A 27,814-nucleotide genomic window follows, 5' to 3' on the forward strand; every position below is an offset into this window, starting at 1 on the left:
AGAAGTTGGTTGTAGTTTTAATTTGGGGGATGAAAACAGCAATATCTTCCTGTTATTTCAGGTTCTACAGCTGCACGTTCTGTTTACATGCCCTTAGCTACAGAAATAATTCCTGGTGAAAGGTTTTGTGGAGTCACAGTCCCAAACATGGAACTGAGTGGCACATTATGTACAGATTATGTTGAACAGGTTACATTCACAAGAAAAGCAAGAACAGGCTTTGGATAAGCACAAACAGATAATGTTATATACAATAATGAAAAAGTTTTTAGGGTTTTTTTTAAATGTCTTCAGACATGCACATGTTTGGAGTTTTTTGTTTGCTCATTTTCCCCCAAAGTGCAGGAAATATTGCAGTACTTCCTTGAAAGAAGCACTTCTTTCATTCATCTTGACAACAGAAAGCAAATAATTTATGCCTGTATTCTGTTGATTATTCCTTATAATCTGAGATACAGGAATATTCCATCTCTTTATTTAAGTATATAGATATCAACAAAAGGCATTATATCTGAGAGAGATACAGTGACCAAACGCATCCTGTTAATCTAAATAACATTGCCAGGGAATCATAACACATTTTAGTTCTATTTTTTTCCCAAACATAAACAGTTAAGTCTTCATTCATAGCCCTGGGTTTGCATATGGTCATAGTACAAGCGAAAACTCCTCTCCAAACTAAACCACAGCCTCCTCAGTTTTTACTGGACATAGCGTGATGTCCTTTAAATCCGAAAGGATCCTAAATACTAAAGGAACATAATTGAGGGGTTTGGTTTTTAATGTAGAAGAGTTGGGTGTCCCATGTTAAATCCGTAACCACCTTTGGCTACAGCTCTCCCTTTCCCTGGGCAGTCCCTTCTAGGTACATATCTCCTGATACAGAATTTGCTGAACATGTGGCAGGAATTTTTAGCCTTTTAGGTAAGCTCACTGCTTTCCCTTTCTGCCTGGACTCTGGTCAGTTTGGTAGCTCCTAGTCAGAACACTCACAACAGAAAGCAATGGCAGAGACTCCATTTCGATTTCGGTAAGTTCTCTCCCCAATTTCTTCTCTGCTTTCCATTTTCAAATAGCTCAGTCATACTATGAGAGCCCCTCTACTGCTATTTAAAATGCAGGGCCAGGAGGAAAATAAGTTTTTTTAGCGCAGTAAATTGTCAAGAGGTCGCACAACATTAAAAGTACCTTTAAAATGGGAAGTGCTACCAAATGGACTTCCCGTTTGTTTTCCTGCTTAATATTTAACAATATAAATCAAAAAACTATGCAGCACAGAGAAACCCTCTTGCTTTGTTTGAACAGCCATTTCTCCTCTTTTCATTGCACTTTGCCCAGTGTTTGGGCTACTAATGAAAAAATTATATACTGAGTAACATATAGGAAACCTTATGTAGGTCTATAAAGAGATTCCCTGCTAATGGCTGGCATTTGTTTCTGCAAATGATCAAAAGTGTTTTGCAACACATTATGAAGAGACCTTTAGTTACATGATTCTGGAAGGAAAATAATGATCTTCAGGTATAAAAGAATTTTTGCCAAAACACTATAATAAATCGTGTGGAGGTTCCTAAGAAATGAGTGTTTTCCCCTTCCCTCTATAACCTTTCAGCTGGTGGAGGGGTAATTTTAAAGACACAAGATCTCATGTTTCATGAAAACAGGAGTCAAGCAGACAAGAGACACTTTATTACTCCTCCCTGCAGTGTACACATACAGTATACACTCCTCCCTGCATATACACATAATCCTCTTTTAAACTCCAGTGGCTCCAGTTGCAAGATCTGACCCACTGGAACCAGTGTTTCCTTAGCTTTATTGCTCACAGAACTACTTGCTTAATTTTGTAGGCAAGTATTGCTAGAGAGCGTTGTACTGCTTTATTAAATTATATGTAACGTTGGCTACCCTGTACATTCTGTGGCATTTGACCATCTTAAAATGAATTTGTAGCCTGATCTCATTTTGACCTGAACATCAAATTCACACCACTTGTGAACTGAAATAATTAATTTTAGAAGCTGAAATGTTCTCCAATGGAATGGGTTTGAAGCAGTCTGAATCGCTAATAGGATTTCATTCAAAGATAACATTGCTTCAGAAATCAACTTGTTTGCATTTAAACATGGTTTTGGTTTATTCATCCTCACTTTTTGTACAAACTGTTTCCTGAATAACACAAACAAGATTGGTAACAGTGAATAACTATTCCATGTCTGTCTAGAAAGCTGAGAGGGTTCTAAGAGTTTGTAGAGTACAACTTCAGTGTATTTATTTCTTACATCATCTTTTAATACTTCCGTCCTCAATTTCCACTTAAGATGACCACAAGCCTTTTCCTTCTTCAATGAAAATAGTATACCAGACTTTAACATTATTACGTCTGAATATCTCCTGATCAATAACAGATGGAAGTTATCTAATAGCAGTTGTCTCTGACTGATTTTCACTGAGGCTATGCAAAGCACTTTAGGTAATACTGATTCTAATGGAGCTGTCGGTACTGCTTCAAATCTCCTAAACTCTGTATTTAATAGTGGCATGTCCCTATCTGATGAAAAATCACCTTTGTCTTTCTTAGTCTTTAAAATAATATTATCAGCTTCCTTCAGAGTATCTGCTAAAGGTTTGAAGACCAGAAAATAACATATAAGATCGGTTAATTTGGGGAGAAAGTGATCTTTTAGTGCTTTATGTAACTTAATCAGGAGGTTCTCTGGATCAGGTGCTCTACTTGATTTGGTGCCCTCAGATTCTACCTTCAGATGCTGAGCTTTAATGTGGACTCTGGTTTCTCTGACATGAGTCCTCAGAAGGTAATGTATTTTTCAAAGTACCACCTCATGCTGAAACCTTTATGATTATCTCATATTCTCTGGGCAGTGAAAAAAAAAATTATTTCATATTTCCTATGCAGTAAAAAACTAAAATTATCTCATGCTTCTACCTGTGCGTTAGTGAAAACAGTAACTTCTCATAAAATTCAAACAAATTATAGCGATTATAGTGATTTCTGTATAATTTAATACACCTTCAAAAATATGTAGAAACTCTGTTTATGTCTTAGTTGCAGTCTTCTCCAACACTAAGTAAGCCGTCTATTTCAGTCTGTTTTCTTCTCTCATCTCGCTTACCACATCATCCTCTGCAACTCTTGTATTCTTAGGGTTGCTCTGCATGTTGTTTTCCCACCATTCTTCCGCTCTAATGCTTTACTCTGTTATTATTTCTGAAAAATAAACAAAACACAACACATGCTTTTCATTAAAGACAACTTCCTCCCCTGCCTCCCTGATGGAGTCAAATAATTTAACTTTAAATGTACTCACTGTTGCAGCCATTGCCGCTTGTAGTTTCAACCAGGGTGGCACTACACTCTGAAGAACTTGTCCTTGGAATGGAAGCTTTCCTGACCATAAGAAACAAAAAAGAGACAACAGGAAGGAATAAAAATTAAAAAAATAATAATAAAAAAACCCCACCCAAACAAAACAAATAAAAAGAAACAACAACAAAAAACCCCACAAAAAACACAAACTAAAAAAGTTATCAGAGACAAGTTAATTGAATCATGCATCCACTGAAAAAAAGTGACATGGATCTTTTGCAGTTACTTTCTAATTAATACTGAATATTTTTGAGAAACATGTGTTTGAGGGAGAACAGAGATTAGAAGAAGGAACAGCACTCAGAATCTCTCCAGAAGTTAATGTTCCTGCTTGTCCAATTTCTCAGGTCTTTATTTAAGCAATTAGTAGATAGCACAAAAGTATTTAATCTATCATTAACTCTTTTAAGCATTTGGGAGTGAAATATCAATAATGTGATATTTTCCACACTTTCTTGAGGAGATACAGATCTTTTAAATGAAGCTGATCTCTTGCTGTCTCTTTCCCTTTCTTTAATAGTAATTAGACATCTGTTCTCTTGAGAAGACTCATGAGCTATTCTCCCTTCTGTCCAGTTTGTGTCCTGTGGTGATATAACTCCTCCACGAAGTCTGTTGTCTTGGATGGCTTAAATGGCTTTATTCCTACTCCCTGTTGTTTTGGCTGCCTGAGTTCCTTTCATCAATATATGCTTATTTTACAGGTACTTTGGCATTTCAATATGGACTTAAAGTATAGAAATTAAATGCAGATTTATTTTAGTTTTTCCTAGGGTTTTTTCTGTTCCTCTACGCTGTGTATGGTCGCATTCAGGCTTCTATATTGTTTTCTATATTGTTTTTAAGTAAAAGCTGGTTTATGTGTAATCTGTACTAACTGGCTACATTTTTTCTTCCCATAGCCCTTGAACAGTATGTTTCTGGAGAAGGAAGGCCAGGTGGCCTGTACTGGCAAGTGAATTGCTTGTAGTAATAGGTGCCATTTGTTACCTCAGTAACAATGTAATAGCAAGGATTTTTGCATACTTTCCTCTTATCCCCAGGCTTTATCAGTACCTATTTGTTGCCAGGGTGTGTGCGTTTGTTTCAAGATAGAGAGCGGCTAGATCTGGATTCGCTCTACCTCCATACACTCTGCTAACAGGTTCCGCAGCTCCTGGGCCTAAAGTTTGCACAGAAGCCTACACCAATCCGAGATATTTTTCAGTGTTACAAAAAAAAAAAAAAAAAAAAAATATATATATATATATATGGATAAGTTTTACATTCACAATATCAATATTTTACTATCTTTGCTAAAATACAATTGTTGGCACGATGCCATGTCTTCTAGTGAATCCCAATAGTTAAAAATAGCAATAAGTTTATGTGGTGAGCTTTTACGGGACTGTAGCAAATTGAACTGAGCATGTTCTTTAAGGTTTGGGACGTTTATTGCCTATGAAACAACACATTCCTGGAGAAAACTTGATAAAATAATGCAGGAAGCTAATGTACTGAACTGGTTTTCAGATAAATTCAGGGTGTAGACAGTACTATTCTTATGAATCCCTACAACATGATATAAAATTATTTTAGAATACTCATCTTTGAGGAGACGTAAAAAGCATAGTCTCTTCTTTGCAATGACATTCCCCATAATTTTTTCAGAAAGTAAATTAAAGCTACTCACTTTACTACCTAAATAATTATGTGGTATCAGTCTGAGACTCACTTAAGATAGCTCTGCAGTAGCCTTTTCTTCAGCAAGTACCAGAAACAGGGAGAGGTTTAACCCTAGACTACTGCCTGTCTTTTCCAGTTCTAGTCAGCTTTTCTTCATCACCAGTGCTTGACCGCTTCTCTCTCTTCCCTCCCTCGGTTCTTGGCTGTTCTTTTCACTCAGATATTCAGTTCCTTTCCTCTATCTTTATTTTGTTCTACATTCCATCATTCTCACCCTTTAGCTATTTCAAATACTGCCTGTTTTGTCATTATTTTTGATTCTCTCTCCTCCTTCCCCTTGCAGGTTTGCTTTCCCAAACCATACCATCTTGATGAGTCCTAGTACATAATCAAATACAGAGTGAAATCAGCTTAACACCAGATTGTTGGCAGATTGGAAAAAATAAATCCTTGACTGATAAAAATGTGACGACTCAGCTAAATATAAAGGGAGAATTATTTCCCACTGTTGACCTGGAGCTCTTCTTATGTAGCCCTCTTTTATGGGTTACTTTTACCCTTACTGATGATTTGGTTTTATAAGCAGAGCAATGAAATCTTTTCTTTGCACTCTTGTGTGCTGAATAGATTTGTTGGTAGGGAGCATTAAATGCACTTGCACATGCCTGGCCCTGAAATCTGTGCCAAGCAGCCTGAGAGGAAGAAAACTTGGAAAGGAAATGGGGTAGAAGTGATGGCAGGGACAAGAAAATACAGCACGGAGTTCCTAAATTCTAAAAGATTTTCTGTATAATTTTAGGGATTCAGTTTCTGTATGCTAAATTTCAATTAATATCTCCTCTTCTGCATCCCTGCAGATTGCATTACTGTTTATACTAAAACCACACTAGAATCCTCTGCTGAAAGAGCCACAGAAATGCTTACTAACACACAATATGGGGGAAAAACTCTCTGCTTTCTGATTCTGGATCAAACATATTTGTTCATAAAGTGTAGTAGTGGAAACTTGATAGCACAATACTTCTCTTAACATTTTAAATTTAATATATCCTGTCAAGAGGACATGTCAAGGATGACGCAAACTCTCAGCTAACTCTTACAAGCCTCAGTTCTACCCTCTTCCAGAATGTTATGATATAGGTGGCAGATCAAATTTGGAAAAAAAAAAAAATTAATGACAGCTACTACCAATAATCCTTGTTTATACAGCCAAGAAGAGAGGAGTAGATTAAACTATCCACTCAAGACTCCTGTGTTGGTCACTTCAGTCAAGAGATAAGGACTTTTATATGTGAAGTGTTTCTTTTATAGGTGAGTTCTCTAGCAGAAGGTGGTTGTGCTACATCAGCCTCTGAAGTGTAAAGGTGTAAGACAAGACAATTTTTAGCCAATTATGTTGCTTTATTTATAATAAAGAAGCTGATCATGATTTTATGAGATTTCCCAAGCTAGTCTGGTATATAAAATAGGTTCAAGGGCAACTATGTTAAGACTGAGTTGCTGCCCTTGTTATTTTTCTAATAGAGAGGCCCTACTACTTGTTCTACCAGTTGGGTAAAGCTTAAGTAAATTGATTTCCTATAAAGAAATAGAGTAGTTGAACTGTCTTAATAGAAGACTTGCACAGACTTGTCATTGCTGTTATTCTCAGCTTCTGTACTTTGCAGTGCAAGGCTCTTTGACCATAAAACTCAGTAGATTGTGTCTCTAGCCTTCTCCTAATTTTACTGTATGCAAGAGGAAATGGATCTTTTAACAGATTACTCTCTGAATTCTCTGCTCTCTGAAAACTTTTTTTTCTCTCCTCAGAGGCAAGCTTTACTTCTAAAGAAATGCTCTCCGTACCTCTATGAGACTTGAATTATTTTTTTCTTTAGTTGGTTAAAGCTATATTCTGGTCTAATAACTTTAAAAATGTTCTTTAGTGAACAACTGCTGTGGCATTCCACTGCTAAGACAGGATTAATTTATCTAAAATTACTAAAGTGGAGGATATCCGCTACAACAAGGGTTTTTTTTAACACAAACTCTGTTTTATCAAATGCTTTCTATGTCTTCTAAATATATTCAGCTGTGGGAAAAACTGGCATTCAATGGGTTTCCATGACAGCAGCTGAGGTAAAACTAGACCAGCTATTCCAAAGGTCGCTCATTGAAAGGCCCTGATCAGAGAAGGTGATTTGGCAATGTGATTATGGGAGAGCAAAGAACAGAATTGCGAGAACCTTAGGTTATCATAACCAAGGAGAAATGCAGCACAGGAGTAACAGGACGAGGCTGCAAGTCTGTGATGGCTAAGAATTACAGTAAGTTGCTTCATCAAGGCATAAATACATACTAACAGTACGTGGCAAAATGAGCTCTTACAAAAAGCGCTGTACTCTGAAAATGAGGGGACATAGGAGATTGACTTGCATACATAAATGTATAGAGTAATTGAAGACAGTAAGTGTGTTCGGGTTTAGTGTAAGTGTACTGATATATGTATTTGGTGTAACAGTGTCCCATCGATTGGTTGACTTAATCCCAGCAACTGCTTACATGTTTTCATTTGAGGTCCTAATATGCCTGAAATGCTACTGAAACCAAACCTGCAGCACTTGCTGTCTAGCACTGACATTTTCATACTACTCAAATACACATCATTCCAGATAAATAAGTTAGCCCCCTGATTTGTTCTAGATGTTAGTTACTTAACAAAAATCTACCTGGGATTGTTCTTGAATTTGATTCTTGCCTTAGTTTTCCTTTTTTTAACCAGGAGCAGTAAAGCAATTGGGAGCTGATAGCACCAGTTGGTTTGGCTGCCAGTTCAATGTGGTGGAACAGTTTCTGATCCCTCAGCACTTTGGTAATTTGCTTCTACTTCTCAATCTTTGGGCAACATAAGAGTTGACTAATGTTTTAAAATGTTAGTACTAACTCTAGATAGACTGTAAAATCTCTCAGAAATGGGTGTACTACATGTATTTTTTACAAAGCAACTACAAGTAATAGCTTAGAAAAGATACTGAGAAAACAACAAGCCAGGAAGTAAAATGTTACAAGCAACAAGTTGAGACATCCCCATTAATTATGCTGAATAACCATACAAACCTTATGGATAATTCATTACATACTTTTACATTCAAATAATTAGTACATGATTACCAGAAGAAATTTCTACTTGATTAAATAGCTTCAGCACTCTGAAGCACTTTTACCTGCAAAGGAAGTAGAATGCTCCAATTATAAGAACTCCTAGAAGAAGAAGTGAGGCCAAGAAAGCTGCAAACAGGTCACCTTTGGTTTGGGACTTGATGCTGGGCAGCAAAACTTCCTCACAACGGGCTCCTGTGTAATTCTCAATACATCTGGGAAACCAAGTTTTATTCAGATTAGGTGGTGACTTGTCATCTAGCATGAAAAGCACCGAGGCTTCTTTCAGTCTTAAGTGGGGAGAGAACTTGTTATGGCATAATTCAAGATTTATATTTGCTTCACAGCAGGTTTTCTTATGGAATTTCCACTCACCTTGTATTTCTGGAACAAAGGGAATTGGACACGTTAGGCATCAAGCTTGTATTCTGATCCGTATTGCTTTTATATATTAAACCATATCTTTCTTAATACATTCATTGGGTTAGCAATATACTTCATAATGGTGTAATTCACAGTTAATTCTGCCTCTGCCACTGGCAGATGTAATTAATTAAATCCAGCTCTTTAGTGTTAACTGTGTCATCCCACTGGTTCTCATTTTATACACAGTGGTCATGCTTTCTTTTCCCCCTTTCATGTAACTTTCTAGCTTGCTTACTGTCAGCTAAATGGATCAAGGAAAAGGGAAAAATTCATTTAGACACAGTACACCTTAAATTGCAAAAGCAGTTTACACAGTGTAAGAATTCATGCCAGAACATCTTACGTGTTTGGTGAATGACCCTTTCTTAGAGAGACGTAGCTAAATGTATTCTCTACTATGCTTACTTTACATATTGAGCTTCTGAAAACTTCTTCTGATGAAAGGATTAAAATTAATATGGTATTTTACCATGGTAAACTGGTATGATATTTTATTAAAAACAAATACAATTAATGGCTTAGTAATTCATATTGAGTCAAAAACAGATAGGTTGAAGTTAAACTAATCTTCATTTGTCTTATATTTTGCACTTATTCTGCTAAGTTTTCTCGAGGTATTTATTGTGTTACAGAAGATGGAAAACACTTCATTCAATAACTACATTAGGCATGTATCCTTTTATGTATGTAAATTTGCTTCTCTCTCTTTGTATTACTAAAGATGTCGCTCCTTCTTGCTATTTCTGGCACTGAAGTCATAATAGTCTGTGACACAAGCAATTTCAGACTCCAGCTGAGAAAAATGGGCTGAACTCTGTAACATACTTGAAATTCTCAACTGCCATTGGCAGCTGCAAGGTATAATTTCAGATGAGGGATAAGAAGGCGGAGTGGGGAGGAACTGCCAAAAAGGAAAGATGTCTAGCATATCTAAAGAAGACAAATGGGTCACTGTGAGCATACCACCACGTGTGCTTGATGAAACTCCCAGCACTGCTTTCTGTACATTATGCACCGCTGTTTCAGTGTTACTGGTTTAAGCTATTGCACAAATAATTACTCCCATTTCTTTTAATTCTTTGCTTTTGGAAATGTAATGGCAGATTTAGACACTAGAAAAAAGATTTAATTATCATCAGATATTAAAGCCATGCAACTGATCAAACAGCCAGGCTTTACTAAGGGCAATGTGAGACTTTTCAAAGTTACTATGTTTGGCTGCTGGGAGAAGGAAGGGTAGGCAGACTGCTCTGATTGCTTCAGATAATGTTCCAGATATTTATCCTAAGTATAGTGGCATTTCAGTGGCCTATTTCTGAAATACTGTAGAATACTTTAAGAATAGAAGAGTAGTTTGAGTGGGGTATTGTTCTTCAGCAAGTGGGAGATAAATGCTTTGGAGAGCTGAATAGAGTAACAGGGATAGAAAATGGAATATAAAATTCATAGAACTATTCTTGAATATCAGTGAAAACTGGAGAATAATGCAAGGCTAAAATGATACAGGAAGAAAAAATAAATAGGTTGTCGTATCAAATTAAGGCTCATGGAAAATTTTGAGAGAATGAGTGCAAAGGGAGTAAGCCACTAGCCTAATGAGAAAAATGAAGCAGGAGGAAGAGAAGATAGTCCTCCTAGCTGAAGAGAGTTGCATATAGGATTAGGTAAAAGGTGCAGGTTAGAGAACTGTTGTGATACAGTGGAGTGAGTTGGCATGAACAGTGCATGGGAGGCATAATCATATTCTGCAAAAGACTGTGGGAAAAAAATTGGGAATGTCATGACAGTGTAGCAAAAAGGTCACTGAGACTGTAGCCACTTTCTACTAAATAGAAAACAGAACCAGATGCTTAAGGTGTTCTTAAGTCTTCAAGAGGGAAAGGAGCCAGAAAGCCCAAGGGGAAAACTACAAGCCGATATGAACCCAAGGTCATAGCAAACGGAAAAAGACCTACACAAAAAAGCATATACAAAACTTAAACGTCCTGGAGGCTGAACCTATTAGTTCTTCCTGGATGCAACAAAAGCAAGTTTTAGAAATATGTTTTCCATGACTTGAGACTTTGATAGTATCTGTTCAACTGTGTGCAATGGATTAGGGATTACAAAACTACACATGCACTTTCTCTGTGCTGACCTGTTGACCCACTTGCTGAAAGTGACTCCATGCTATGTAGAAAATACTGTCATATAACCTAAAAATGATGGAGGTTTTAATAGAAATAGGAAAATGGAGATGAGGTATCTCTTGGTTACATTTAAGTAAACGAAGTTATACCTAATGTGACCCTGCCAACAAGCTCTGCTACAGTTAGGGGATTTCTGAAAATTCAGATGTTCAAATATTGGCTTGCACAGCTTTTCTGACGTCATCAGTGCTGATGTACAAATAGATGAAGCACTATGTTAAATATAGAAGCCACTGATGCTTTAAGACAACCAAGAGAAGGGAAAGGTTTCTACTGTAAGTCCTTTCCTAAAATTGGTGTGAAAGAAATGAAGCAGATTTCAATAATTAGCGCTGGAACTCGCTCAGAAGATCTGCTTATCCTGTTGCATTAGCAGAACTCTCATAATGTCAGTGGAGTTACATACACAGTGACTACAAGCAAGACAGAAAAGTAGTCTCTAACAAGCATGTGGGCTATGAACATAATCCAGACTGATGGTATCTAGGTAGTGTCTCCTAGAGGTAGTCAGTTTTACTATACACAGCCTTAAAAGACAGTAGCAACTCATACTTTATCTTGTTTATAATGGATGCCTAAAAGTAGAGCGCAAGTGAAGCATGACATGCTTGCAGTTAATATGGCAGGCAACTGTGCTTCTGCACGTAAATAAATGAGGGCAAAAGACAGAGCAGCCTGCTTCTAGGCTGTAGTAAGAGGGACTTTAAGTCTTGTGGTCACTAAGGCAGGTGTTACTGTTGCACATCACATCTGCATGCCGTTAGCCTGCTGTTTCGGCACATGCCGTCTGTTGGCTTTAAATAGTCCTACTGTGTAGCATTCCAAAGTTGACGCTTAAGATGGAAAAAGGTCTTTCCTCCTCTAAGAAATTACACACCTTCGAATTCAATCAGAGTTGCAAGACAAGAGTCTTCAAATGTTTGAGGAAAAGCTGTGCATCTAGAAACTCCCATTTTCAGATAGCATCCAGATTTCTGCTTTCCTAGATGCCTGCACACACATACGCAAATGCCAACACCTCTTCTCAGATAAGATAAGCCAGACCTAACTGTTGTATACAAACTTACTTATAGGAGCTGTGCTGGAGACAAAACATTACCATATCTAAAGAAATCCACAGAATCTTTCAACATACGGTATTAATCAAAACTGCCCATATCAGCATTAATATAAGGTGGAAGGAAATTACTGTATTGGATGAAATGTCACAATATGACCAGCATGTCGGCAATTGTATTGATCCTTTAAAATCTCATTAGTAACTAGAATATAAGCATAACAGGCCTCCAGTAACACCAGGCATTAATTACTGCTGTCTTGTTTGCAGATGCAGTTCCCGAGCCAGTGCAAGTGATCTACTGCCTGCCTGATTTAGGTAAGAAGGTAAGGTTTCTTTCTTTTCTAGACTCTAAGGTGGGTGTCATGAGCAAGTATCTGACAGACTTTAAAAATGCAAGTACGATTTGAGTCAATTATGCACACAGAGTCCCATTGCCTAGTATTATACTATAAGAGTCTTGACTTCAGTTTTCCTTAGTCAGGAAAAACCTGGATGCTTTTTGGTATAAAAATTACTTGCATGTAAATACAAAGCTCTAAGCAGAAGAAGACAGCTGAAAAATTATCTGCTTGTCAATGCAATTCAGATTACATGGCTGACAGCTTCAAAATCACCATAATCTTCAGTTTGTAGCAGGCTCCTAAAAGTTGTCCTAATCCATACAATATAAGGTCATCTAGTACGTATGAAAAAGAATTTAAAGCCAAAGTGAATAAGCAATGGCAAAATTAATTGGAAGCCCTAAGCAGCTTTTAAAAAAGTTTTGCATTAAGACAAGTTTCAAAACTGTTACTCTGAAGCTGTATTTGTATACATAGAAAGTAAAATAAAACTTAGGGTACTACTGTGGAGAAGTTGAAAGAATGGGTTATTTCCCCCTAGAACTCTCTTAGCTATGTGTTTATATAGCAAGCTTTACCATGTCTGGCAATGATATTCATCTGGATCACTAATATTTTTCTAACACATAAGAAAATGTTGTATTTTATATTTTATGTCCTGTTAAAAATAAATCTTAATTACTGACTTTCTTTGGCTATACTTTTGGTGTGTATTCTGACTTTTGTTCCTACCTTTCAAGCCAAATTCCAAATTGAAAAATACTAGTTGGACACTTTGTGTTTTCAGAAGAGCCCAGGGTATGTGAAAGCATAGTTTTGGAAGCAGAGGAAGAAGAAAAGCCCACGAGTGGGAAGCCCTCCACCGGCAACTTGCAGTGTGTACATTCTGAAGACTTACGGCACAGCAAGTATATCACTCGTGGGGATATTTGAAAAAGAGAATGAAGGACCCATCTCGGAGGAAGAGCCCAACGAGGATGAGGTATACAGAAAGGGATAGAAAGAATTTACGTGAGAGTTGTTGGATTAATATAGGAAAGGTAGAGGAGAGATTGGCTTAGGGTAGAAGCAAAGGAAATGTGAAGTAGAGGTAGCCTTTAACCATACACAGGAATTTCAGGGAGGAGGTTTCGAAGGTCTGCCTCTGTCCCTTGCAGTGCTTAGCCTGAATGCACTGCCCTCTGCAGAATATGATCCCTTCCACAAAAGGAGCGTGTTTGCTATTAATTCAAGTGTAATGCCCTCAGAAGCAGAGGAGCTGTGTTTTTATGGTCTTATACCATCTGTATTCTGTCTGAAATACAGAAAGAAGACTCTCAGAATGTCTCATGTGTAAGACAAAATGGAAATACCAGAGCTTCCCCTCAGACAACAAAACCTGAAGGTAATTCCGCACTGCATTAATTAATGATTATGGGACCGCTGCACATCAGATGCTGAGGCAAACAGCTTTCAGCCTCATGTTTTATGATACACCTGAGGCAGCCGCTTGTCCACCCTTCTCCATTCTGCTGCATGTTTATTTAGTACATTTGAGCATTTCTGGGCTTGATGCTCATCTTGTTTGTGGTGACAGGTGTGCCTTTTGGGGCTGAGAACACTAACTCATTGTTAGGAAAGGAATGAGAGAAGATGGCAGCTGAGCAACTTCATGTTTTGACACACATCAGCTGTATTCAAAATCTGCTAATGTTACACAGGGTAGGGGGGTCAAATGATGGTTTGTTTTTATTAAATCTCTACCTTGTGTGTGTATATATATATATCTATTTCTGAATGGTAAAAATAACTGAAATATCAAAAGTAAACAGTGGCTCTTAATTTGTTAGCATGCTACAAAATAACATATTTCTAAAGAATGATGCAATTTTCCCAGTTACACTGTGAAATTACTTGCAATTATATTGCATCGGGTAATCTGGACTAAGTACATTTAGCACAACACATTTGTGTAAATAAGTACAATGTCAAGGCAAATGTGTCTTCAGGTATTTTCACAGTTCATTAGTCTGTTTTTGCTCCATTTCTCTCTTTTAATCAATGCTGTACTAATGATCATTCAGCCTTTGATTCTAAAACCAATTCAATTTTGCTGTTGGTGGGAGATGATCATTTTGAGAACACCTGGAAGCTTTATGTGGGATTTTGCAGAAACCTGCATCAAGGAAGCTTTGCGCAACTGTGTGATGATGCCAGTCTTGAAGTTCCAAAGCACCAAATATTTTTCTGAATTCTGCTGAATAGTGATGCATTTTTTCTGTTGTTTCTATTCACATCACTGCTGATTACTAAGATATCTGTGTGTAAACAAAACCTTTCTCATCTATAATTAGCCTTCTCTGACTGATTAAGGAACATGCTTAGAATGAGGACATGCTTAAATAGAATGCTGCTATTTAAATCCATATAGCTTCATAATCAACCACTAGATACAGAAGAAAAATACTTGATCATTTAAATGCAACAAGATTGCCCAAGTATAACAGAAATGCTCTTAAGATGTTACTTTTCTGCTTTAGCAGATTATAAAATCCTCTAGTACCTGAATTACAAATGACTTCATTTGGAGCCCCTTTAAAGTGGATATTATCTATGCTGACGAGCTTGTGCTCCTGAAAGTGAATTCTTCTAAATATTTGTTCCTTCATATTTACAGGTATTGCATCAAATACCCTTCCTCCTTAAACAGTCTAACAATAGTTGAGAGAGTGCTTTGAAATTGTGTAACTGATGCCATTTAGTCTAACCATTCTTTTTTCATTTAAGTATTTTCATATCAATAATACGGGATTCCTTCTAGGAAAAAAAAATGTTTAACATGTTTTGTTTCTTGCGTGTGTAGTATTTATTTTACATTGCATTAGCTTGCAAGGTTTAGCAGTTAGAATGAATTATCATCATCCAGCACTTCTGAGCTTTATCCTCGCTTCTGGATCTGATTCAGTATATGACATTGGACAATATGCTTAATGACAGTGATATGCTGTGTATATTTTTCAATGAGCACTTCCCACAAAATTGCCTCTTCTAGATGAGTTTACGTGCTTGAGTTTAAATGTCTAAATTGAACTGTCCCAAACAAAAGAAAGAAATGCTTTAATTAGGCATCTTAGAAAATATTTTGTTTCTTTTTTCAACTGTTTTATCTAGTTATCCTTAGTTATAGCCTAAGATTGAAGAGGGAGCAGAACTTGCCACAGAAGAAAAAAAGGTAATATCCTTAAGTGTATGTAATAGGTGTCTGAATGTCTGTCATTATATTAAGTAAACCCATTCAATTAAGTGTAATTTATTTTGATGAATGATAACTCAGAATCAGTAAATGCAGAACCATGAAAAATTAGAATTTAATTTATCATCTTCTTATGTCTTGGTAAATGAGAAAATAAAAGGGTAGGGCTTTACTTATGCAAGAAATGTATCCACATGTAAAACCAGGAAGTGCTTCTTTTTCAGTGTGCTACATGGGCTTCAAAAAGAAGAACAGTCCCATAAACAAATGGTGTAAGAAGTATCGATATTTGCTGCCTTGGTGCTTCTTTATCAAGTGGTCTTTGGCTGTCACTGTAAAGCTGCCCTTTGAGATTCAGAGAACATAGTAAGTCTCGAATTAAGTTCTTTTTTTTTCCCTTGAAAGATTATATTCCTTTTTGCGCCTCCTCATTTTGTTCAGGTCAGGCCATTTTCTGTTATAAGAATTTTTGCAATATAATTCATCTGGAAGAAAAACTGTGAATGTACTTTGCCTTTCTGAATGCCTTTCCTACAGTCTGTACTCCATGAGGCAAAGGGTATTTTGTTCCTTTCTGTATTGTAATGAGGGGAGGAAATATGGTTCTAAATACAGCTATCATTCTGAACGCATACGTAACTGAGTACTGCTGCACCTGTCAAACAAGTACATACTAAGTATACACATTTATGTCTCTCTTATTGTCATTGTCATATCTCTGCAAACTGGATCTGAGAATGAATTACTGAATTTGGAGCAGCCATAGGTAATAGATATTTTCTTTTAAATAATGTTTTAACAGTAATTTCTTAAAGAAGCAAAATGGAGAAATAATCTGTAGACAGCTACTGTCTAATACTTAAACACACAGCTTTAATTTCACTGACCTGCAGAATGGACTGGATACAGTAGGAATCATATAACAAATCCCTCCATTTAGACAAAAAGATCCATAACTGGTGCCACAGAGTTCTTCATGATCTTGAAGACCAAAAAAAAAAAACACCAGAGAAAAATAGAGACTTCTATATTTTTATCAATAAAAGGAGATCTTAATTATACTTTTGGGGAGTGGGGTGGCTTCCTTAAAAAAACCAAAACCAATAAAAAAAAAACCAAACCAACAACCAAACAAAACCACAAAACAAACCAAAACGCCAAAACAAACCACCACACACAAACAAAACCACCCTATGAACAAATAAGGTGCCAGTCCTGCCTTCCAGGCCAGTAACATATAGCACTATCTGTCTTGCAGAATTGTTTCATGTAACAATATGCAAAAGAGATCACAAATTTCTCACCATATCAGATGTAAACCACCTAGATTATAAGAAAAAATGCAATATTTCTCTTTCAGTGAGAGGAACTTCTGAATTCTCTGTTACTTAACCTGCCTTTCATGACCACAAACCAAACTGAGTACAGTGATTCACATGACGACCTATACGAAGTCTGGTTTGTCCTGTTCCAGTGGCACAAACTATCTTTAGCTTAACTAGGTTCTGTGAGAGAATCGCAGTCAGCACAGAGAAACTCAGAATAGTCTCAGGTGTGGACCAGGACATTCTGAGACTGCTTCAGGCAGTATTAAGAGCTGAATCATAGCGCAGTTGGACACTACAAGGTTTTTCCACCCCCATTTTTAACATCCGATGAAGGTGCCAGCCTATGAAGTGTCACTTATGTAGAAGACTGCCTGTTACAGTGTCATTTTCACAGACCTCAAAAAAGCTTTTTCCTAACTCAATAGGCTGCTTATATGAATTGTTAGTGTTTTAAACACAATTAGGCATTCTAATATAACCTCAAATGCAGGATGCTAATTGTTGGCACTCATAGCAGCAGTTGTCCATTTTATGCTTAAATAGAATATCTAACTGTACCATTTCACTCTTTGTGAAAGCAGTCTAAATTTGGAAGTTGGACTGCATATATTCATGATACCTTTAATGCATCTGTAACTCATTTTATCTATATGCATATATATTTTAATATATTTCTTCAATCTTAGGAAACCACAATATCTCAATCAAAAGAAAAATAGAGCAGTCTTCTGACATCACAAGCATGAGAGTAATGTGTTACCTCACACTTTAGGTGTTGTTTTTGCTGTTATTTCTCCCAGAAGTTCTGAAAATAAGAATTCTGCTATCTCACTATTTATGTATAGAAGAGATTTTCTATACAAAATATAGTGTTGTTTAAGAGGAATCAAGATTTTAGTTTTCTTATTTGTCCTTCAGAAAAAAAGAGTTGGGGTTCCCCTTTATTCCTGCAGAACAAAGTGAAAAGTGTGGCCATAAGATATTCTACTCTAGACAGAGCTTCTACAGCTCTGTATGTAAAATAAACCTAACTTTTCTAAGGGTAGCAGAAATGCTTAGCTACTGCTAACCCTATGCAACAAAAATATGATGCATCCTGCTATCCGCTAGACCATCTCTAGTAATTCCACTCTCCTGTCTTTTCATACATTCTTCCATTTCTATGATGGCATATTGACATGGGAATGTGGGTAAAAGTCCTTATTTTAAGATGAAGGCAGTTATACCACAGAGCTCAACAGGAATTCACTTTGATGTTCAGGTTATCGAAGTTGTAGCATCCAAATGGTAACTGGACCTTTTTGCATATGTACAGATAAATTAGGGAGCTGGAGGTGGAGGAAGGTAAGACTGGAAAGATTGTTCATATTTGACCTGTTTCATTGGCTCAGGATGTGGCGTAACAGAAATGTGTGTTCTGGCCCACCTTGCTAGAAGTCAAGTGGAAATTTCAACTCTGAAGCTTTCTATGCTTGTCTACCAGCAATTAATTTACTGCAAGTTCACTGTTAAAAGAATTTTTAAATTATTTTGCATGGGTAACAGTATAATTGCAATAGGAATAAAATGGTAACAGAAAAAAAGAAGCAGGTTTTTAAAAAAGAACTATAAATTATTTGATTTTAGTCTATTCAAACATAACAATGGAACTTCTATGACAGTGTAATGAAATTGAGGCTGCAGCCTTCCTTAAATGAAGAGAGGACACTGAATGTATGAACAGTTTATCAGAATATCTATACAATTATAAGAATCAGGAGAGGAAAAGCAAAACTCTCAACTTTGACTGGCTTTCAACTCTATTAAGCATCTGAAGGAGTTAAGTGTTGTTGAAATTCTACCAGATGGAAAAGCGAGATGGTAGAATGTAGGCCCCACAGAAAAATCCCTTTAGACAGCTCGTGGAAAGCCTTCAAAGAAATTCTCATGAGAATTAATGAAAACTTGTTAACCTCCTTGAATTCCTGCCTTATGGTTCTATTTCTTTTCTTCATCTTTATGCAGAAGTAGGCCTGTCTCACACTGACATAGCGGTAGAGTACTGAAGAAAATGAAATGCCTCAAGTCACTCAGGTCTCAGAACATTTAGGAGAATGATTCTTTCACTGTTATGGTGTGATCTGTGTATTAAGGACCAAGCTCTGCAGCCCAACTAGACATTTCTGTTCTGGCAATATACCTCAGGCACTCTGTCTTAGGCCTATTAGAGAAAAGTGAAAGAGGTGGAGAGAGAGAACAAAAAGTACCTAGGAAGCCTTCAAAACCATTTTGATTGTAATTACAGACAATTTCTCTCTCGGCTATTTCTTTCCAGAGCTAGACTTCTTTCCAGTACTAAGGGAAAAATGGTAACCTCAATTTTACCAGTAATGAGATATGTGATGAAACCTCTGTGTTCATGTAGATCAGGTGCCCCATTTTCCATCCAATCATGCTTCTCATTAATTCTATTTCATGTATTAATACTTTGCTACTACTTATTGAAAGAACGAGAGTAATACAGTATGAAGTAGATGACAGAATTATGAAAGAGAATAAAAGAAAATTCAGGATGCTCTAACACTAAAAGAAAAATTAATGACTAGTAGTAGTGGGTTTTGCTACAATTCAGAAATACTCCATACCCACTTTACTGAAATGCAGTAGTTTGGACCAAATTTGAAAGCTAGAGCTCTATATTTATGGACAGGAATGTATGAAAGCAACAGTTTATCCCTTTAAATTTATAGGTAATGATGCAAAAGACTATACTGGAGAATCAGAGGGGTTCAATACAAGCCAAAACCCATTACATTAGCATCAGCGGATGTATTATGATTTTTCATGAGGTAAGTCAATACATTATATTAATCTAAAAATGCAAATTGTATGCTTTGAAAGTCAAATGTAGACTACATTCATACTACCATAATCAAGATAGAAAAGTTCAACAAGTCAAGGGATGATGGGCAATTTAAAAAAACGCAAAAGATTTAGCTTTTTAATTAATACAACTGTAGAAACTCTATCAACATATGTTCTACATTATATATATGTATTTTGATATATCCTTCTATATGAGAGATTAAATAAAGAGAAGTAGGATGCAAAAGTTACTTTTTAAAAAGTCAGGTTTTGGTGGGAGAAGTGAAGAGGAATGAAACAAGATTGTTCTTTCTAGCACTAGACTGGCAGAGGTGATAGCAGCCTCTAAACACACTGATTCTCAATTTGTACCACTGACTGGCGGACTCTAGTTTGCTGACATATAAGTGAAGACGGCCCTATGGAGTGGTTGTGACAATCCTAATGGCAGCTGTCAAAATCAATGCAACTTTAATGAACTCTAATGATATATGTGTACACATCCAAGTAAATACTTGGAAGAAATTACCTGTTCGCATATTATTCCAACAACAATTTTTATTCTTGGTCAGAGGCTATTCTTCTAAAACAGCACCTACGGACAAACATGTAAATTTAGCATGTCATTTTTAATCCCACTGACTTTTTTTTCCTGAAGGAATAGTTACTGGAAGGCATCTTTCAGTGTTGCTGCTATGACATTTGTTGTACTTGAACAGCAATTTACTGTTATATTATATGCAATTTCCTTTAATTCACAATTAATGACAACCATTCAAGGGTACTATCAAGTTTGGTGAACTAAGGGCAGTTATACAGAGAAAAACCAAATTCACACTAAAGCATGAATACTTTTTTCAAATTTCCATGCTTATTCAGAATCTAAATTATTGTTTCTGGCTAGCAAATTAAATTGACTTTTGTACCTTGAAAGTCAGTGCATACAATTGAACCAGTCCTCAGACTGATAATTATTCAGTCAGGTAAGATCTTGGTGGTGGAATTCTTGCATTTCACAAACAAGAAATTATCAGTTTGTAATTTCTTTGAGAGAATGTGTGTGTTTCACTTGAGTCTTTCTCATGGCTGGATGTCAGGTGAAATTAGTAATATAGGCTGTGAATTTAGCAGAACTCATATTTTTAAAATATGGAATAGAAACTCTCTGCCTGGACAGAAACCAATCGTCACTCGACATTGCTAAAAAACTTATTCTGTAGATATGGCAACACTATAAATATCTACCGTTGCTATATTCTGTTCTCTTGTAAAGTTTGTCAAGTTTGATTGTACCAAATAGGTTACTGAAGAAGCTTAACATGATAGATCTTATTTTAATGTTGGCTCTTTTTTTCTTAATTATACTTTAAAGTGTACATAAAGTAAATATTTAAGCAAACTGTCCTATATTGGAAGGAAGATATTTTTTCCCCATTAAATGATCAAATAAAAGTCAGCTTTACCAGAAATAATTGCCTTTTAGTACTAGAACAGGTAATGGTCCGCAGAGGCCCATTTCAAAAGGCATTTGTACTGACTGTATGGGCAGACAGTTCTGTTTTTCATGGGACCTCAAAAGGCTTCTCTAGCTCTTTAAGTGTCCTGTCCATACCCAAATATCTGAAACGGCAGTTCCCTATGACACGGGGCTGGAACAGCACGGTCCCCACCCAAAGGCTGTCCGCTGGGGCTGGCTCCCAGATACACAATTTGGTTTACTTTGTGTACACAACCAAGTACAACGAACGTAGCCTGTGGCACAAAGAAACAAACCAATGTGATTCACTTCCGAATTTAAATCCTGGTTTTTAAAAGAAATAAATCATCCTGAAGATGGTTCTTTTTAGCAGTGAAGATCTGGATTCTATGTGTGCTCTTAAAAAGGCTTAAAATTTAAATATAGTGCAGTGTGGGTGAGGTTACAACAAAGACAAACACACATACAGAGGCCAAGTACAGAGTAGGGTAACACCCCATTATGCTCACAGAATCACTTGCATTTTTTCCTGGGGTTACCAGTGGTACAATTTATTGCTGAATTCAAAATATTCATAAAATGTAGTATCTGTAAATTGCACCATAAAAATATAATATGCAGCAGTCAAAAATCTGATTTAAATTTGTATTTTATTGGAGCAAGCAGTGCTTTTTAATTTACTTTCCTTTTTCTCAGAATGTGCCACAAAATTATATAATATCCAATACCTCTCATAACAGAAAATATAAATAGGATATATAACATAAATTTCAGACTAGCTCCTTTTCCAGATTCAATTAGGAGATGGGTCCTCAAACAGACAAAATAACTTGATGTTGCTACTGCATCTTATTGTCAGTATGCATCTCACTATCTGTCTGGTACTGCTACTGGTAGAAGTTGAACTTTTTCAGAAGATGCTTAAATCCAATGATCCAGCAGAAAATTCCCCAGAGGAAGCTGACAGTTTCTGCTGCATCAGTGTGTTGAGTGGATGTGCTGTGCACCTCATCAGCTGTTTGGAGTAGGACTAATGGGTACATGTAACACAAACTGTTTATAAGCTGACTGCAAACAATCCAAGAGGATGTATATGCATCTGCATAATTCTGTTTTTTAAGTTCTGATAATCACAATTTGAGTCTAAAGACCACTTTCAAAAGAGATGTTGCTGACAGCATTCCCAGTTGTGGCTTTTTTTTTTTTTTTTTTAGGATTGAAAAGTAAATCATTAGGTAGTCACGTATTTATATGTAAATGTTTTTCTCTGGGGTGTTTGTTGCACTCTGAACAGAAGTATGTGTTGGTGTCCTAAAAATAATAAATTTGACTCTCTATCTCATTAGAAAAGTAAGCTGATACATTGTAAAGAAAATGAAATGCTATAGCAGAAATTGTTGCTAAACTCGATTCTCACATCCATCTGTGGACTGAACTGATACTAAAACACAAGAGATAATTTGTGCATCTACCTAACAAGTCTTCTTTTACGACTCAGCTGTAGCCTATTCTCACAGAAAGAAACCATCCAATTCTGTGAGTGCTCAAATGTTTATCTTGCATGCATCTTCAGAGTCTGTGAAAGATTACTTTGTGTATCAAGTAAGAGTATTTTAATCTGAAATTTAAAATATAGCCTATTTTGCTCTGTGCTAGCTTGTTGAAAAACTTCAGCTCAGTTCTTTCCTTTTCCCCACAACCTTGTCATCTTAAACTGGTATTAATAATAACAATACATTAATAACAATACATTGTTTGAAAGATTGCAGTTTATACATTAACATTAGGACACCTGTGTATACTGATATACACTGATATTATTTCAGCCTCTTCAGTTACTTGAAAGTCCTGTGCATATTTATTTTTGTACTCTGAATCCATTAACAAAGGCTTCAGTTTAGGAAAGGATTAAAATAACATGTTTAGAGTTAGCTGTAGCCTAAATCACTAAGTTAAAGTATGTTCAAGTACTTTGCCAAATGAAGCATGAACTTTGTGTGCATGTGTGCCACACTGAATGCTGCAAATGTCATGGAAATACTGGTTTACTATTCTGTAGCAGAGAAACGACAGATTGAGACACACAATTTATACACTATCATACTTCTTTGGGCACTAAAACACTAAGGGAAAGAATACTGTGTTGTGGTTTTTTTCTTTTTTTTCTTTTCTTTGGGGGGGACGGGGAACTGTTATTGGATTTCTGGGCAAATTGAGGACTCAGACACAAAACTGCAATGGGTTCAGCTCTTTAGCAAAAATATGTGCTAATATCTGGCCGTATTGGAGGCTGGCTGGAACAAGTCTTTTGAACTCATTAGATTTGTCTTTAAATGAACCTGTGTGCCTCCCTATAAATTTAAAACAGAACGCTTACTGCCACTTATTTTTGTGTACTTTTAATGGCTAACTATCCTAAGCATCCATGAGATGCAGTATCCCCAAAAGATGATAACTGGAAGTCTTAATGAGTACAGGCAGATAAAAAGAAAGCACTGCATAATGATTTGCATTTTGTTTTATGGTTCTTTGCTATCCAAACATTCTTAAAATTCATCTCAATATAAACTCTCCTCCAAATTAAAGCAGATCATTTCAGTCACATGGCTATTTCAAATATACCTTGTTTGTTCATTTAGATTAAGTTGCACCTTACAGCTGTCTCTAAGAATGGGATTTTTACTGCATTATGTATTCTTTTTTAAAATCCAAAAGAAGTAAAATCTCCTTCTGCCCCAATACTGAGCTCAAATATTTGTGTTGTGAAAAAAAAAATTAAAATTGCACTATCTGCTTAGCAGGCTAATTAAACATAAATTTCCTCCTGAGATGTGTCCTTGATATCTATCAAGCAGTTAGTAGCCTATGCCTTTTATTTTCCCCAAGACCCAGGAACTGTCCTGAAGTCTTGTTAAAAGGAGTCTGTTTATTTTCTTACCTAGGTGATAACTTCCAATACCCTTATCATATGAAGCTCATAACCGATTTTAGCACAGAAAATCATCAGGCATCAGAGAATATCCATCAAGCTGCCTGGAACAAACAGAGATCTCAATAAGGAAGAATGCAAGGTGAGATATAACAACAAATTTGTCCTAAGGATAATGCGTTACTCAAATTTACACACTGAGTTTCTTTTAAGATGGGATAGCCACAACATAAAGGAACTCTAACAAAAGACAGAAGTGAAGGCAGATGCTCAATAGCTTAAAAATCTCAACACACTTGTAATTAACAGGTACCTCTTTTGAATACAGTTGTTCAAAATTATTTTCATTACTGTTTTCTGAAACGACAACAAATGACCGAGTCCTCTTGTCTTAGGACTGCCTACAGCAAAAAATTAGGTTTACGTTTTGATTTTATCCACTGAAGTATGTCTAGGATTAATTATATACTAAAACAGCTGGTAAAACTGTTATCATGACATTGAAATCACAATGTGAGACATTACAGTAAATTTAAGGGAAAACCTTCCATTCCTACAATTTTATCAGGAGTTTGCAACCAACTGTAAATTCCCATTGAAATCCCAGTTCTGCTGTATGAGATATTCATACACAAGCTGGCAAAGCTACATTTCAGTTGAGGCTTCTGTCAAATGTGTCTACTTGTAGTCATACTACGTATTTGTAATTTTGAGACAGAGATTCCAGTCTTGAGCTTCTGCATGCTCCTCTGTGTGTGAATAATAAATTTTAGAACACACTTGCATTAAAAAACCCCAACACTCTCAAGGCTGGAAAGAAAACCTGCAACACTATTCGTTCATTCAGTGGGTTTACTGATTTTGTCTGTGGCACTTTTGATGCCAAGTTTCATCTCTAAAGTGCCTAAGAAATCAACTGAAATTTAACAGAACTTAAAGGTTCTTATTGTGTGATTAATTTTTATTCATATCTCAGTGGCAGATAAAGTAGATAGCTGACATGAGAATGTAAGCTCTCAAATGTCAGTAATCTCAGATCCAAAAATCAGAACTCAAAAAATCCATATTACAAACTGGCGTACAAGGAGACAGTTTAGCACATGGTCATTTGATAAAACAGACCAATATCACTTACATAATTGCGACATACTAAATATATATATCTCTTTTACTCTTACTCAGTAGTGATCAGGAAGCTAATGTAAATAGTCTTCATAACAGTGATTTTGATTTTTTTAATCTAAACATCATCCATCCAGACAGTAATAACTGATTGCTGCCAATGCAGGCTATTGCATAGCAGTTCAGCACAGGAAAGAGAGTTGTTAAAACTTGAATTTCAATCTCTTTTTTAATTATTATTTTTATTTTGTCCATTTAAAGCACGTGCTTGACCTTAAGGGTTTTTTTATTTCCCTTTTTTTCTGCATTTAATTTTCTATTGAGTTAATTTGTCCTACTTAAGCGGCGGCTTACCACAGCAAATGGGTATTCTTAACTCTGCTGGTGTAATCTTTCTCAGACATGCACAGGACAATCTGCTGAATCAACGTAATCTCTAATCTGCATCGTGTAATCTTGCAGCTGCTCTCTCCGTACGCAGTTATGTAATCCTGGTGTCTATAAAAACAGAACAAAACACAAAAAGAACAGGCAGAACTTTAAGAAAAACGTTGTTAAAGCCCCGGCGCGCCTTGCAGGGCGGCCGCCCCGACAGAAACCGGCCCCCGCCGCCCCCGGGCTGCAGCGGCCGCTCACTCCGGGTCCTCTCACCCCGCGGCCCCGCACACTGGGGTCCCCCCTGCCGGCCCTGTCTCGGGGGTCGGCGATCGCGACACGGCGGCTCCTGCCCTGAGTCCTCCCGGGGGCGGGGGGCGGTGGCTGTGGGGGGCGGTGGCTGTGGCGGGCGCCCCGCCCCCTGGGGCCTCACCTTCCCCAGCCCGTAGTACTACGGCTCCCGCCCCGCGCCGCCGCCATTGGCCTGGCACCGCCCACGTGACGCGGGGCGAGCACGCGCGCGCGCCCCCTTTAAACCGCCTCCCCCCCTCCTTTCCCTCCCGCTCACCGACCCGAGCGACGGCCCGTTGTTTCCAAGGCGACCCGGGAGGGGAGGGCGGGCGCGCGCGCAGGCAGTCCCCCTCCCCCGCGCCGCGCGCCGGGCCGTTGGCGGAGCAGGGCTGCGCGGGTGCCGCCGTGGCGGGCAGCAGGTATGTGCCGTGCCCCGGCGCGGCCGTGCGCGGCGCTGGGGACCCCCCTCCGCCTCCCGGTGCCGCCGTACGCCCTGCCGCCGCGGCGGGCCGCCCCCGGGGGCGGGCGGAGCGGCCCGGCGGGGTCCCGGCGCCGCTCTGGCGGGGCCGCGCTGGCGGAGGGGGCGCGGGGAGCCGCTCCGCGGTGGAGAAAGTTTGATAGCGGGCGCCGCCTTCCGCCAACTTCCCGGCGGCGGGGCCGGCGGGGAGGGTTTGGGGGCGCCCAGCCGCGGGCCGGCCTGCGGCGGGGCCGGAGCACCCTCCCGCCGGGTCCGTCGGGACGCGGACGGGGCGGCGTGGGCCGGGGGGTGGGTGGTCTCCGGGCCGTGCCCGCCTGTGCTGCGGGGCCGCCGCCGCCTCGGCGCGCGCCGCTGGGGCGCTGCTCCCTCGGGAGAGGCGCCTGGGGGGGCCGCCGGGCGCCCCTCGTCCCGCAGTCACCCCCCGCAGCCAGACCCCTACGGGCCCTGCGCCTCAGGACGGGCGCGGGCTGCCAACTTCTGGCGTGCGGTTCTGGAATACAAATAACCCCGATAATGCCTTAGCGTAAAAGTCGCCTTTATTCTTTGTGTGAAATCCCACCTGACGTGTAATACCTCTGCGAGACGGCCACTTGAACGGTTTCTTCATCGAGAGTGCTGTAAGTCTATAAGATGCTGCAGCTCTTCTTGGAAACCTTCTGTACTAGACTAGCATCATTGCTTGCCACAAAGAGAAAAGGAGCAGTAGTGTCTTTTTGGAAGTTGAAATCCCTTTAGGCTGCTCTTGAGCAGGGAATTTTTGGTTTGCCTTTTGTGAAAAACTAGTAAACCTAATAGGCCTTTTTTTGTTATATCTATAGAGGTGAAATCTGTAACCTGTGAGGATTTGTGTGCTATAAGAGGATAGCATGTTATGGTAACTTTACGTAAGGAAAATAGTACGTGAACATGCGTGGCTTCAAAGTTTGTTAGTGTAATGAAGTTAGGAAGAGGATCTGCTAAATGTGTCCCAAGCGGAATTTCTTTGCTCTTGTACAAGCTCCCTATTAAATAGGGCATGCACCTGATAGCATTGTAACAGCTGCAAAAGATTGTATAGGTAAAAGGAGTAAAATGGCTAATGATGTAGGGATATTTACAGCTGTGAATGCAGTCAGCAGAGAAGCCTCATTTGTCAGAACACAGGGCACCTGTCATGTTATAGGCATATAGAGTCAGAAATTGCTGGGTTTTCATGTGTCAGTCAGGATTCTTATGTTTCTTGCAAGTCTTATTACTGAATTTGCACAAATGAAGAATAGTAATCAACCTGTGTATTTTTTAATGTGCTGTAAATATTATTTCCCAAATATGGATCGATTGAGACAACACTCAGTGGTTTTCTGGTGGCTCTTGTAAAGATGCTGCAAGTTCCTGCAGGACACTTGTAAAAGGGTTGTTAGTAGTATGGGCATCTTAGGGGAGGATTATAAATTAGACTGTAAAATAGTAGCACATAAGTGCTTTGCAACAAGGTATTGTGATTAATATTATGCAGCTATTATTTTGTATGGGAGAAGCTGTTACTTGATCT

General features: G+C 38.1%; 2 protein-coding genes and 1 long non-coding RNA gene across 6 annotated transcripts in view; 2 read left to right on the plus strand and 1 right to left on the minus strand.

The window, feature by feature from the left end:
- Positions 1–3: 3 nt before the first annotated feature.
- NRG4 (neuregulin 4) lies at positions 4–26,130 on the minus strand. Of its 3 annotated transcripts, none has more exons than XM_065642155.1 (8): positions 26,087–26,130; positions 25,494–25,637; positions 24,027–24,121; positions 20,141–20,206; positions 16,327–16,420; positions 8,257–8,406; positions 3,330–3,409; positions 4–3,229 (listed from the first exon to the last, which is right to left on the minus strand). In XM_065642155.1, the coding sequence occupies exons 4-8, from the start codon at positions 20,148–20,150 to the stop codon at positions 3,213–3,215; spliced, it is 351 nt and encodes a 116-aa protein (XP_065498227.1). In that variant the 5' UTR covers positions 20,151–20,206; positions 24,027–24,121; positions 25,494–25,637; positions 26,087–26,130; the 3' UTR covers positions 4–3,212. The 3 variants fall into 3 exon arrangements, with proteins under 3 accessions (XP_065498227.1, XP_065498224.1, XP_065498223.1); XM_065642152.1 differs by lacking the exon at positions 26,087–26,130 and adding an exon at positions 25,791–25,924 and having other exon boundaries at positions 24,027–24,117; XM_065642151.1 differs by lacking the exon at positions 26,087–26,130 and adding an exon at positions 25,791–25,924.
- On the plus strand, positions 13,139–15,712 carry LOC135992766 (uncharacterized). Its single transcript, XR_010606764.1, has 3 exons — positions 13,139–13,189; positions 13,513–13,591; positions 15,664–15,712. It is a non-coding gene; the product is annotated as an uncharacterized LOC135992766 (long non-coding RNA).
- TMEM266 (transmembrane protein 266) overlaps positions 19,529–27,814 on the plus strand; it is a 92,763-nt gene continuing 84,477 nt past the window's right edge. The window contains exons 1-2 of one of the 2 annotated variants that reach the window (XM_065642148.1): positions 19,529–19,595; positions 24,031–24,159. The gene's annotated coding sequence lies outside the window, so the exon portion shown is untranslated. Of the gene's footprint in view, positions 19,596–24,030; positions 24,160–26,847; positions 26,901–27,814 lie in introns of those variants that run through there. The other variant, XM_065642149.1, reaches the window with a different exon arrangement.

Source organism: Caloenas nicobarica, chromosome 10, assembly GCF_036013445.1.
Source record: "Caloenas nicobarica isolate bCalNic1 chromosome 10, bCalNic1.hap1, whole genome shotgun sequence".
Lineage (NCBI taxonomy): Eukaryota > Metazoa > Chordata > Aves > Columbiformes > Columbidae > Caloenas > Caloenas nicobarica.

What these genes read in the sequence shown, in the direction of transcription:
- NRG4 (XM_065642155.1), bottom strand. An exon ending in GTATCCAGTCCATTCTGCAG is followed by an intron (nt 8,407 to 16,326) that starts GTCAGTGAAATT and finishes TTGGTTTCCCAG; the next exon opens with ATGTATTGAGAATTACACAG. An exon ending in GCATTCTACTTCCTTTGCAG is followed by an intron (nt 3,410 to 8,256) that starts GTAAAAGTGCTT and finishes TCTTATGGTCAG; the next exon opens with GAAAGCTTCCATTCCAAGGA.